This window comes from Ranitomeya variabilis, chromosome 5, assembly GCF_051348905.1.
Source record: "Ranitomeya variabilis isolate aRanVar5 chromosome 5, aRanVar5.hap1, whole genome shotgun sequence".
NCBI classification, from domain to species: Eukaryota; Metazoa; Chordata; class Amphibia; order Anura; family Dendrobatidae; genus Ranitomeya; species Ranitomeya variabilis.
In genome coordinates this window covers 33230016-33244966 of record NC_135236.1, presented here as the reverse complement: position 1 = coordinate 33244966, position 14951 = coordinate 33230016, and the positions used below count along the sequence as shown (strand labels likewise).

Genomic DNA, 14951 nt, shown 5'->3' with positions numbered 1-14951 from the left:
CTGTTTATGTCCCTCATGATGTTACTGCCATTCATTCTCAAGTACAACCAAAACATATCAGTACTGTACTGCTTACCATCTAAGGTTTCAATATGACCTCCTCATGCCTGATAACATTACCCTTGACCTTTGCACTAATCCAGCCACATTGTTGTCTATGGAGGGGTGGATGGGTTATAGTGGTAACCTGGGTGACCTGCTAGTTGAGACAGAAAAGAAACATGACTGCATACAAATAATGTCCCTGGGAGTCTCAGTCATGTTACCAATAACACTGATAGCCCAGAGCATGAGCTCTTTGTGTATGGATCGCAGTATGGCGTGGATAGCCGCTTGTACACTGGATGTGCTGTTGTTTCCCTCCATGAAACTATAAAAGCAGAACCACTGCCCCCACACATGTCCGCCAAAGCTGAACTCCATGCCCTAGAAGAAGCCTGCAGACATGCTAAAGACCAAACTTCCACCATTTCTACAGACAGCCGCTATGCTTTTGGTATAGCTCATCACTATGGACCTACATGGAGAGTTCGATCTTTCCTCACAGCGGCAGGCAAGTTTATCAAGAATTATAACTCATTTTAATACCTGATGTAGGCCCTACATTTACCTGAGAAAGTTGCCATAGTGAAAGTCAAAGGCATTGCAAAGGACAACTCAACCACAACTAAAGGCAACCACTTGGACCACCAGGCAGCAAAATCTGCAGCTTACCAATCAAGAGACAACCATACCGAAGTGGCAGTAGCACAGTTGGCCTCCACCATGGATCCACCTTTGACCTATGACCTTCTCCAGATGCTACAACAGGTTAGTGATGAAGAATTCCCCAGATGGCAAGAGAAGGAAGCTGTGCAGTCACCAGAAGGACTGTGGCATGTGGCAGACAAATTTTGCCTTCCCTGAATTCTATATCCTATGATGGTTCAATCCACCCACGGCAATAGCCACCAATAGAAGACTGCCATGACAGACCTCATCCACCGCTATTGGTATGCTACTGGGTTCAGTATCACTGCAGCCAAACATATTCAAGCCTGTCCTACTTGTGCGTTCAATAACGTGGGATGCACCACGAAAACACCTATGAGACACACACCGAGACCCTTGTCCCCTTTCCAGCATCTTCGTATAGATTACATTCAACTTCCCAAGATGCAAATCTATGAGTATGTACTTGTGTGAGTGTCGACCTCTTCTCAGGATGGCCAGAAGAGTACACCATATGTAAAGCCACCACCAAAGCTAGAGAAGAAATTAATCTCAGAAGTCATTTGCAGATACGGGGTGCCGTAGACCATAGAGAGTGCTCGAGGCTTTCACCTTACCAGAGAAATAATGCAGGAAATAATGTCCACCCTGAGAGTAGAACAGATCTTTCATATTTTGTACCATTCACAATGTAGCAGTAGCGTAGAAAGATTGAATGGGACCCTGAAACTGAAAATCTAAAAAGACATGACTGAAAGGGCAGACCATGGATAGAATGCTTGCCCCTTGCACTCTTCTCAATCAGGTATACTCCGAGTCCCAACAAAAAGACAGGCCTCAGCCAATATGTGATGTTATTTGGGTCAGCCCCTAGGCTAGGGTTGTATTTTCCACAGCAGCTCCAGAGGCAACATGATAGGCTGTCTTCTTATGTTATTGTACTCACAAAACACTTGTCTGACATATACTCTTGAGTTCACTATTCTGTTCTAGATACTGATTCTGTGGAAGGGAGCCGACCCCTGCAACCCATAGACTAATTGGTGGTCAAAAGACACATTAGGAGAGCCCTGGAGTATCAAATTTGATGGTCCATTCCAAGTTCTGCTGACAACTGAGATGGCCGTAAAGCTCGAGGGAAAGCCCAACTGGACCTATGCCTCACACTGCAAGAAGGCAACTGAGCCCAAGAAAGCCACGGAATGATGTGGACTCACACCCTGTGTCATATCCTTTAGTTTTCATAAATGGGAGCTCATCGAGGGCTATGCCCCAAGAAAGAAAGAATGGGGAGCCAGTTTCCACATTGTGGTTTAATACTTCAAACCCTGTAGTCATTTATAAATTTGACCTGTGTGACATGGTCTCATACCCTAGGGTGGAGTGGCAGCATGAGGACACCTATAGACTCTCCCAAAAGTATATATGTGTCACCACTGCCAATACTGGCTATGGGTCAAACTGTAATTCCGTTAATATGGTGGGGTGGAACACTGGGGAAGAATGGGGCTACAACCCTTCTGTAGCCCAAAAAAAGACAAACAGCTAGGGTAGAAGCCTCCTTACTAGAATGACTGTTACAATAAGACTATGTGTCCAAATGTTATACAGTGGGGTCCTGTCTTACTTTTAAGTCTGGCAACTTTCTTCCCCTATACTTGATGATAGAGAACCCAAGAACCCATCTGTTACGCATGCTGGACTATATGTGATGGGCATAAATATCCCAAGGGACACTGACCGATTAGGACACTTTTATCTTAAGGATATCAGGGATTGATCTATTCTAAATAAAACTGATATCCCGCAACCTAATACTTCCAAAGATTCATTCCTAGTGCCTCTAACCTATGAAGATAGAGACCAGTAGAGACGGGATACTCTGAGACCAATTATGAGTTAGAATGGGTAAAATACTCTGCAATCGCCATGACTAACAGTGATTGTATACTCTGTGCCCCAGCTAGACTTTATCTCGACATGGTTCCCTTCCCTGTAAGCAACCAGACAAACCGCATTGCTTTCTCCTGCCTAATTCATCTTTTTTTTGCAACGGATGGATAATTTACTTCAGAGTGTAATTTGCTCTGGCATTTGTATTCCCCCATAAAACTTAAACATGTACAGGTCAATGGAGTTATGCCCTATCCTTGGAATTACATGTGTTTCCAGAGTTTAATGGGTACCATTGATCTCAAGCATTTAGGCTCCTCATACAGCAGTCCCACACCACTAATTTGGAACAATGCCATGTCCTCCGGAATCAGACAGTAGCTGGGGCAGACTTGTGGTGGATGTGTGGAAATGGTGACTTTTATCCATTTTACTGTCAATGGGATGAACGGATACATGTGCTATTCTTACATTCCTGATACCACTCCAGATTGTGACTCCAAATACAGACATGCTTCACGAATATGCAATGGAAAATCAGAGATACTGAGACCAGTGTAAGGAGGAAGACCGGGCTGCGGGTACCTGCATCATGCCAGCTCCGGAACTGTCAAGGCTGTGTCCAATGATGTTGGGGGAAAAGAATGGGGGACCGCACAGGTCCCATGACCTGGGTAGAGGGGGTGTGGCTAAGCCGGGCAGTGTACAGGAAGCATGGGAAAGAGGGGTCAGTTTCCCACCAGCAGTGAGTGCGGAAGAAGGTGCACAGCGTGTTCCTCAGGGAGAGAGGCAGCACGTAGTCGTGCTCTGGCAGAACTTGAGCGGATGCTCTGGTGAGCCAGAGTGTGTGCAGTGCTCTGTGTGCCCAGCTAGAAAGAGTCCAGTGCTCGCGCAGAGGAGCGGTTGCCAGGTGCAAGTCCCAGAGGTGCATTCTCCATTACCGACAGACGTGCAGCAGCATATGTTGTGGACAGAGACTCCTACAGCGCTCCCCACTATGTTACAATTAGGACTTTTTTGATAAGCATCACCTCTTCCAGAACTCCTTGTTCTTCTAATGCTGAAAATAATTCTTAACAACATTGGGGTTGTTGTCCTGATACAAAATAAATTTGGAGGTGATCAGATGCATCTCTGATGGTAATGCATGATGGATAAGCAGGGCTGCCACTAGGAATTTCGGGGCCCCATACTGGCTAAATTTTGGGCCCCCTTGAGACTCCACCCATTCTACACCCCAGCTACACCACCGCCCACTCTTGGAAAAACTCAACTTCTCCACCAAGTTCTTACCAATCAGATATTAACAGTTCCCATCAAACACCAGATCACTCTCATAAACAGAAGCTTTTGTTCTGGCCAAAAGAATTTTTAAGCCAGCACCATGACACGATAGACTCTTTTGGCCGGGCCCTACTCTACTCTAAACTATTAAATATGAATACATTTTTATGTATTTTTCTTTAATGGAATGAGTCATATACTTTTTTTTTTTTAAATGACCATTAATACCACATACAAGGGACAAACACCGTCACACCATGACCAGACCACATATTACCACCACATAGTCACCAAATAATACCAAATACAAGGAACAAATACCACCACACCATGACCAGATCACATATTACCACCACATAGTGACTGAATACTACAATACAGATCATTAATAAAAATAAAAAACATAATACTAAGTGACTGTATACATAGTAACTCTGTATTTACTGTCAGTGTACAGGTAATACAGTGATCACTGGTGACATTATACACAGGAGCTCTGTATATAGTATACAGTGTACAGGTAATATAGTGATCACCAGTGACATTATAAACAGAAGCTCTGTACATAGTATACAGTGTCAGTGTACAGGTAATACAGTGATCACCGGTGACATTATACATAGGAGCTCTGTACATAGTGTCGGTGTACAGGTAATATAGTGATCACCGGTGACACCAGTGACATTATGCACAGGAGATCTGTATATACAGTGGGGCAAAAAAGTATTTAGTCATTCAGCAATAGTGCAAGTTCCACCACTTAAAAAGATGAGAGGCGTCTGTAATTTACATCATAGGTAGACCTCAACTATGGGAGACAAACTGAGAAATAAAAATCCAGAAAATCACATTTTCTGTTTTTTTTATCATTTTATTTGCATATTATGGTGGAAAATAAGTATTTGGTCAGAAACAAACAATCAAGATTTCTGGCTCTCACAGACCAGTAACTTCTTCTTTAAGAGTCTCCTCTTTCCTCCACTCATTACCTGTAGTAATGGCACCTGTTTAAACTTGTTATCAGTATAAAAAGACACCTGTGCACACCCTCAAACAGTCTGACTCCAAACTCCACTATGGTGAAGACCAAAGAGCTGTCAAAGGACACCAGAAACAAAATTGTAGCCCTGCACCAGGCTGGGAAGACTGAATCTGCAATAGCCAACCAGCTTGGAGTGAAGAAATCAACAGTGGGAGCAATAATTAGAAAATGGAAGACATTCAAGACCACTGATAATCTCCCTCGATCTGGGGCTCCACGCAAAATCCCACCCCGTGGGGTCAGAATGATGACAAGAACGGTGAGCAAAAATCCCAGAACCACGCAGGGGGACCTAGTGAATGAACTGCAGAGAGCTGGGACCAATGTAACAAGGCCTACCATAAGTAACACACTACGCCACCATGGACTCAGATCCTGCAGTGCCAGACGTGTCCCACTGCTTAAGCCAGTACATGTCCGGGCCCGTCTGAAGTTTGCTAGAGAGCATTTGGATGATCCAGAGGAGTTTTGGGAGAATGTCCTATGGTCTGATGAAACCAAACTGGAACTGTTTGGTAGAAACACAACTTGTAGTGTTTGGAGGAAAAAGAATACTGAGTTGCATCCATCAAACACTATACCTACTGTAAAGCATGGTGGTGGAAACATCATGCTTTGGGGCTGTTTCTCTGCAAAGGGGCCAGGACGACTGATCCGGGAACATGAAAGAATGAATGGGGCCATGTATCGTGAGATTTTGAGTGCAAACCTCCTTCCATCAGCAAGGGCATTGAAGATGAAACGTGCCTGGGTCTTTCAACATGACAATGATCCAAAGCACACCGCCAGGGCAACAAAGGAGTGGCTTCGTAAGAAGCATTTCAAGGTCCTGGAGTGGCCTAGCCAGTCTCCAGATCTCAACCCTATAGAAAACCTTTGGAGGGAGTTGAAAGTCCGTGTTGCCAAGCGAAAAGCCCAAAACATCATTGCTCTAGAGGAGATCTGCATGGAGGAATGGGCCAACATACCAACAACAGTGTGTGGCAACCTTGTGAAGACTTACAGAAAACGTTTGACCTCTGTCATTGCCAACAAAGGATATATTACAAAGTATTGAGATGAAATTTTGTTTCTGACCAAATACTTATTTTCCACCATAATATGCAAATAAAATGATAAAAAAACAGACAATGTGATTTTCTGGATTTTTTTTTCTCAGTTTGTCTCCCATAGTTGAGGTCTACCTATGATGTAAATTACAGACGCCTCTCATCTTTTTAAGTGGTGGAACTTGCGCTATTGCTGAATGACTAAATACTTTTTTGCCCCACTGTAGTTCACAGGTAATACAGGGATCACCAGTGACATTACACACAGCTCTGTATATAGTGTCAGTGTACAGGTAATGCAGTGATCATCAGTGACATTATTCACAGGAGCTCTGTATATAGTGTATAGTGTAAAAGTTAGTATTCACCACACTCTTTCTTGAATATATGCCAAAGGAAATTATTTATTGATATAATCATCAAAACATGAGACAGAACAAAAGAAAAGCGACCGCAATAATTTTGACACTTCGATCCTCCTGGATTTTAATCATAAAGTCACTTTTCCACAAGAAATGATCATATAGAGACAGTGTAGGCATAGGAATCCCAAAGGGAAGCATGGATATGTAAGGTCAGATGCCTGGCTGAGGCATAAATCATGCACCCACCATTGATATGTAATTGATTATTATGCAACCCACCATTCCAAATATAAATTATAATCTGCGACTGTGCCTCAACTAACTATAAATAGCCACTTTCACCATCTAATAAATATATAAATTAATTAGCCCCTCTTTCCTCAATTTATTACCAGTCTCCGCATCCTCAATGCCCCCAATATGTACCTCCCGCTCCCCGATTTATTATATTTACATGCTCCTTCCACCCCACTTCATCATGTACAGTCCCCTTCCCCTCATTTATCATGTGCAGTCCCCTTTTACCCCCCACTTCATTATGTGCAGTCCCTTTTAACCCTCCACTTAATTATTTGCAAATTCCCCTTCCCCCACTTCAACATGTGCAGTCCCCTTTACCCCCACTTGATTATGTGCAATTCCCCTTCCCCCACTTCATCATGTGCAGTCCCCTTTAACACCCCACTTCATCATTGTAGTCACCCTCACCCCCCACTTCATCATGTGCAGTCACCTTTACCCCCACTTCATCATGTGCATTACCCTTTACCCCCCACTTCATCATGTGCAGTCCACCTCACCTCTCCACTTCATCATTTGCAATCCCTCTTCCCCACTTCATCATGTGCAGTCCCCTTTAACCCTTCCACTTCATCATGTGCAGTCCCCTTTAACCCTTCCACTTCATCATGTGAAGTCCCCTTTAACCCCCAACTTCATTATTTGCAATCCCCTTTAACCCCCATGTCATCATGTGCAGTACCCCTTACCCCCACTTCATCATGTGCAGTACCCCTTACCCCCCACTTCATCATATGCAGTCCCCTTTACCCCCCCCCACTTCATCAATGTGTGCACCGATACACGCACTACTTCAATGCATGTTGGGGCTCGGTTAGCAGAAGTGCATAAGCGGAAGCCCAGACCTGCAGGCCCCTCTGTGTACTGCTGCTCACCAGGCCCCATGCAGCAGTAAGGGCAGTAATGCCCTGATGGCGGCCATGTGGATAAGTATCTGTATTTCTCAGTACTGAGAACACCATAAAATGGGCAATGTTGAGGAGTGAACCATTGACACTGTGGTCAGCCAAGGAAACTTAGTACAGCAGAGAAAATACACATCATGCTTACCTCCCTTAAAAATCAGATGTTCGGTGGTGGCATTAGATTGGAATTGGCAGCAATTAGTATGACTCAGCTACACCCGTATACAGTTATGAGTGGTCTGGCCAGGAGTGGTGTTCATGGAAGAATTGTGGCCAACAGTCAAACTTTCTACATGGAAACAAGTTCAAGTGTCTCAATCATAAATATGTAGTAACTGGGGAGCGGAAAGATGGCAGCAGGACAGAGGAGTCACAATGTCAAACAGTTTGCAGAACAGCTGAAGAGTGGCACAATAAGTATCTGCAGTAACAATGAAACATGGAGGGTCCTGCAAGTTTGAGGCTGCATTTCAGTAAGATGAGTTGGGGATTTGGTCAGGATTAATAGTGTCCTCAAAACTGAGAAACGCAGGCAGATACTTCTCCATCATATAACAACATCAGGAAGGAGTATGAATTGCTGTACATTTGGGAACAACATCCTGCTGCGGAGTAAATATGGAGCCAATGTCTTTAACCCCTTCACGACTATGATATATATTTACATCATCAGCCATGGCCTTGCCTTTGATGTGAGGCCGCATCTTTTGCCGCACTTAATTAGCCATCAAGTGCCTCTAACAGCTGCGGATGCATCCGACATCCACCCGCGGCTAATAACCAGTTAAAATTGCCATTGATCACTGGTAGCGGCGTGGCATCGGAAGCACATCCTTAATCTAGAACATTGGTGACCATGTTACGTGTCACGTATACATAGCACAGGCGATCGGATAATCAAAGATTCAAGTCCCCAAGAGGGTATTAAATAAAGTAAAAAGAAAATGGAAAGTTTTTACAAAAAATGTAATGATCCGTCAATGTGACCTGGGCCAATTTAGCCATGGACGGATCATTACGTCATCGCGATCGGCCGCGCTCACAGTGGGTGCACGGGCGATCTCCGCCGGGTGTCAGCTGATTCTGACAGCTGACACCCGACACTAGATGCCAGGAGCGGTCAACGCTCCCAGCACTTTAACCCCCGAAATACTGTGATCGAATATGATCGCAGCGTTCCGGAAGCCGGCACATGGCTGACAGACCCTCTGCCTTTGGATCGGAGACCCCGTGGCTTGACGTGGGGTCTCGATCATTACCATGGTGAGAGCATGTCATCATCACGACATCCGATTTACCAGATCTAGGAAACTTGTTGACTTGTTGATCATGCGCAGTGCATGATCAGCAAGTCTCCCTGTCAGTGCAGCACTGAAAGCTTCTATGGCAGGCAGTTGCTGCTTTATCTATATGCTATAGAAGTGATCAACCTGCAAAAAATAATTGTGCCATAGTGGGAAAAAGTAAAAAAGTTAGAATTTAAAAAAAAAAAAATTAAAATAATTGTCAAAATATTTAACAAAATCAAAAATAATAAAAAATCAATATACAGGGTGGGCCATTTATATGGATACACCTAAACAAAATGGGAATGGTTGGTGATATCAACTTCCTATCTGTGGCACATTAGTATATGGGAGGGGGAAACTTTTCAAGATGGTTGGTGACCATGGCTGCTAATTTGAAGTCGGCCGTTGTTTCAGATGCTGCACATCTCGTATCTTTACGGCATAGACAATTGCCTTCAGATAACTTCAAAGCAGCTGAAACAACGGATACTGGAAGTCTGTGCTAGCATTTCTTCTGCGGTGTTGCCATCAGTGTGTCAAGAGTGGGAGAAGAGGGTTATATTGACAATCCAACACAATGGGGAGCACTTTGAACACATTTTAGAAGTGGTCATAAACTTGTAAATAACTCATGAACGAGTAAAGTTACGTTGAAACCAAGCACACCATTGTTTTTCTTGTGAAATTCTCAATAAGTTTGATGTGTCACATGACTCTCTTCCCACTGAAAAAAATAAAGTTGGATCCAAAATGGCCAACTTCAAAATGGCCGCCATGGTCACCACCCATCTTGAAAAGTTTTCCCCCTCCCATATACTAATATGCCACAAACAGGAAGTTGATATCACCAACCATTCCCATTTTATTTAGGTGTTTCCATATAAATGGCCCACCCTGTAAATTCTATCACTAAATAAATATTTGAATGAAAAAAACATATATAAACAATAAAAGTACACATATTTAGAATCTTCACGTCCGTAACGACCCGACCTATAAAACTGTCTCACTAGATCACCCCTTTAGTGAACACCATAAAAAAATTAAAAACAAGGCAAAAACAATGCTTTGTAATCATACCGACAAACAAAAAGTGCAATAACAACACACAATCAAAAAGACAGATATAAATAACCATGGTACAGCTGAAAACGTCATCTTGTCCTGCAAAAAATAAGTGACCATACAACTCCATCAGCAGAAAAATACAAAAGTTATAGGTCTCAGAATAAAGTGATGCAAAAATAATTAATTTTTCTATAAAATACGGCATAAACCCCCCCAAAAAGAAATTCATAAATTGCTGGTTTTTGTTAATTTTGCTTCGCAAAAATCGGAATAGAAAGCGATCAAAAAAAGTCATGTGCTCAAAAATGGTACCAATAAAAGTGTTGGCTCGTCTCACAAAAAACAAGACCTCACACAACTCTGTGGGCCAAAATATGGAAAAATTATAGCTCTCAAAATGTGGTGATGCAAAAACGATTTTTTGTAATAAAAAGCGTCTTTTAGTGTGTGACAGCTGCCAAATATAAAAACCCAATATAAGGCCTCATTCACACGTCCTGATATTTCCGGTACCAGAGATGTCAGTGTCTGTGTTTTTAATACGTGTGGCACACGTGTGCCAGATCAGTACCACACGGACAAGCGCCAGGGAAGAAGTGTTACAGTAAGCGCTGTTGTCTGGTGTCGGGTACTGAACCCGGCTCTCATCATTCTCCCCTGCTCTGCCGGCGATCAGCGCGAGCAGAGGAGAATAATGAGAGTTATATTTAAACAATAAAAGAGACAGCAGGTGGTGTCTGATGGGACTATTACTCCCATCAGCCTACCCCTGCTGCTGCTAATAACAGTGACAGCAGGAGCGGCTGATGTTGGTATTCATCAGCCGACACCTGAGCTATAAATAAATTCATTAAAAAATCAGCGTGGGTTCCCCTGTATTTTCTATAACCAGCCAGGCAAAACTCACAGCTGTCAACTTTAGCAAGGCTGGTTATCAAGTATAGAGGGGTCCCCACACTGTTTAATTATTATCAGGCTGGTAAGGGGCCATAGATATTGACCCCCCAGACTAAAAATAGCAGCCCACAGCTACCCAGAAAAGGCACATGTGCTAGATGCACCAATTCTGGTGCTTTGCCCAGCTCTTCTCACTTGTCCTGTTACGGTGGCAAGCAGGGTTCATATCTGTGGGGTCGATTTCTCTTTTCTATTGTCAGGTGACATCAAGGCCACGGCTTAGTAAAGGAGAGGTGTCTAGAAGACACCTCTCCATTACTAATCCTATAGTTATATGGTAAATACACAGCCAGAATAAAGTCCTTTAATTTAAAAAATGACAGACTCCTTTAATAATCTCACTTAAACCATACTTGCGACCTTGCCTAATTCCACCAAAGCCCTCGATCTCCTGTAATAAAGCAAAAATAAAAAAGCAATATACCATACCTGTCAGTCATTGTGTCCCACGCCGTAATCCATTTCTGTGGGACAATTAGTTTTCAACCTGGATGGTGGAAAGATGTGACCATCCAGGCTGAGAACTACTGGTGAATGAGCTGCTGGGAACGCAGCGTCAGTGACCGGGGATGACTTCATAGAGGTTACCTCAGGTCACTGGGCTCCATCCCCAGCCGAGCTGAGCTGCGGTGAGATCCCTGCTAGCACTGTGAGTGCTCAGTGACTGGGCGTGATGTCATAGAGGTTACCTCCAGTCACTGGGCACTGGTCCCAGCCGGGCTGAGCTGCAGTGAAATGCCCGGTAGCACCCTGAGCCGTGAGCACAATTGCAAAGTCTCACCGTTCTGCTTATTTGCTAAGATTACAGCAGCTGATACTTCGCTTCTTCTAGGACTGACTATCCCTACCTGTGGCACCCACAGAGAGGAGGTAATGACAAGCTTAGGAAGCTGGCAGGCCATTGAGGACTTAACCTGGCTTCTGCAAACGTATCCATGGAATCAGATGACCAGATGGTCCCAACATGGCTTCTCTAAACCTTTCCATTGATTATGTGATGATCAATGGAGAAGACCTGTGTTCTTCCAGCCAGGGCCATGGTCACTTAAGCTGGCATCCTGTAGAATGTCAAATCTGTGTCCCTCGTGATGGAGTCATGATGTCCTGGCCGCTGTCCTGTCCAGTCTTCATGGCTGTGGTTTTGTAAAGAGTCTCTGATTTTTGCAGAAGGACAGAAAATCCCTTTTTATACCCACTTTTGTGGTTCAAGTCATCATTCACAGGTCAGGAGGAAGGTGGGATAAGTTTAACTCTCATTGTTTGAGTATTTAATCAACATGCATAGTCCGTCCTTCTCAGTTTTGTAGGTCAACAAACTAGCTTGACTTATACAATCTTTTATTTATACTTAAGGTACCTTCACACTAAACGATATCGCTAGCGATCCGTGACGTTGCAGCGTCCTGGCTAGCGATATCGTTGAGTTTGACAGGCAGCAGCGATCAGGATCCTGCTGTGATATCGCTGGTCGTTGGTTAAAGTTCAGAACTTTATTTGGTCGTCAGATCGCCGTGTATCGTTGTGTTTGACAGCAAAAGCAACGATACCAGCGATGTTTTACAATGGTAACCAGGGTAAATATCGGGTTACTAAGCGCAGGGCCGCGCTTAGTATCCCGATGTTTACCCTGGTTACCATCGTAAAAGTAAAAAAAACAAACAGTACATACTCACATTTGCGTCCCCCGGCGTCCGCTTCCTGCACTGACTGAGCGCCGGCCGTAAAGTGAAAGCACAGCACAGCGGTGACGTCACCGCTCTGCTGTTAGGGCCGGCACTCACAGTCAGTGCAGGGAAGCGGACGCCGGGGGACGCGAATGTAAGTATGTACTGTTTGTTTTTTTTACTTTTACGATGGTAACCAGGGTAATCATCGGGTTACTAAGCGCGGCCCTGCGCTTAGCAACCCGATGTTTACCCTGGTTACCCGGGGACCTCGGCATCGTTGGTCGCTGGAGAGCGGTCTGTGTGACAGCTCTCCAGCGACCAAACAGCGACGCTGCAGCGATCGGCATTGTTGTCTGTATCGCTGCAGCGTCGCTAAGTGTGAAGGTACCTTTAGACTTATACTTAATCAACATGTTAGCAAACATCTATTGTTCAATTACCCTATTTATCTGGCACTCAAAGCAGACAGTGAGTAGTGGCATACAACAACTCCAGAGTCACACTCAGGCTTGTACGAACAATAGTCTCTGCTTCTTGATCAACCAAAGAAAAACACATACATTCAATTGTCAACAATTGCCTATGTATCCTGGCCTACTGAAAATAGACATCTGGGTAAGTTAGATTAAATGCTATGTCATCACACACACCCTTTTTTGCCCCTTTAAAAATAAAAGAAATGAAACAAAAAAATAAACATATTTAGTATTGCTGGGTTCAGAAATGCCCGATCTAGCAAAATATAAACCGGCCCTCACAGAGCCCAGATTTCACATCATGAAGTCTGTCTGGGATCCCAAGAAGAGGCAGAAGAATTTGCACAAGCCTCATACACAGAGGATCTGTGGTTACTTGTCCAAGATATTTGGAACAACCTCCTTCCGAGTCCCTTCAGAATCTGTACAAATGACATAGAAGAAATTATGAAGGCGATGGGCGGTCACCAAATATTGCTGAAATTTACATTTCTATTTTCTCCGTTCACTTTGAATATTTTTAATGGATAAGTAAGATCTATTAAGACCTCTATTCAGTACAGATTATGTGCGGTCATAGCTCAGTGGAAGGATAAGACATGTTAAGAGTTAACGATACACGCTTCAATTCTATCTGCCTAATTACAGAGATAATTACGCCTCATCCGAGAAGATTGTTCTGGTGATCGGCTCTGGTCTCTGCAGACTCTTCTTCACCCGCTCGGTCTGATGGTCTGGCTCCTCAAGAAGTCCATGTAGAGCGTATGCTGTAGGGACAATAGAGGAGGTTTATAAAGGGGAATTATTCTACCGTGTACGATGGAAAAGAGGAGCGAGCACGATGAGGTGAGAACAGATCGTGTAGGGAAGAGGCAGGAAGAAAGTATTATAATATATTGTTTGTATGTTGTAACCTAAAACTATATGTAATGTGATGTAGGAAAAATATAGAAAAAATTAGATAAGAATTATTTGACACTTTCCATACTGTATATACCAGCAGCACATCACTATGCTGAACACGTATGGTGGGATGTGGAGAGCATTTTACAATAGTACAATGTATAGTCGTGGCCAAGTGTTGTCACTCTTGAAATTATTTCAGAAAATTAAGTATTTCTCCCAGAAAATTATTGCAATTACACATGTTCTGCTATACACAGGTTTATTTCCTTATTTCCTTGTATTGGAACAACACAAAAAACAACTGGAAATAAAGGCAAATTAGACATAATTTCACAGAACACCCCAAAATGGTCCGGACAAAATTGTTGGCACCCTCCACTTATTATTTGGTTGTGCAACAAGCTTCTTATAGCTGTCAGCTGCATTTTGGAGCACTCTCCTTTTGTAAACTGCTCCAGGTATCTAATATTTGAAGGCGCCTTCTCCCAACAGCAATTTTAAGAACTCTCCACAGGTGTTCAATGGACTTATTTCTGGCCTCTTCAGAATGCTCAAGCACTTTGTTTACATCCATTTATGGGGGCTTCTTGAAGCATGTTCAGGGTCATTGTCCTGCTGGAAGACCTAAGATCCAAACCCAGATTTTAGACACTGGGCACTACAATCCTACCCAAATTCCTTTGGTAATTTTCAGATTTTAGCATTCCTTGTACACAATCCCACACACAACCAGAGTCCTCAAGACAACCCCAAAATATCTTTAAACTTCCACCATATTTGACTGTAGGTACTGTGTATTTTTCTTTAGAGGCCTCATTTCACTTTTGATAAACAGTAGAATGATGTGCTTGACCAAAAAGCTATATCGTTGTCTCATCTGTCCAAAAGATGCTTTATCAGAAAGATGTTGGGTTACTCACATATTGGCAAACTGCAGTCTAGCTTTTTTAACCCCTTAGTGACGGAGCCAAATTTTTTAAATCTGACCAGTGTCACTTTATTTGGTAACAACTCTGGAACGCTTCAACAAATCCCAATG

At 43.4% G+C, this 14951-nt stretch overlaps 1 protein-coding gene across 1 annotated transcript in view; it reads left to right on the top strand.

Annotated features, from left to right (window-relative positions):
• Positions 1–445: 445 nt before the first annotated feature.
• The window catches only part of LOC143774792 (extracellular calcium-sensing receptor-like), a 29824-nt gene continuing 15318 nt past the window's right edge, over positions 446–14951 (top strand). The window contains exons 1-2 of the mRNA XM_077262560.1: positions 446–496; positions 598–836. Of these exons, the coding sequence (XP_077118675.1) occupies positions 446–496; positions 598–836 (290 nt within the window). The remainder of the gene's footprint in view (positions 497–597; positions 837–14951) is intronic.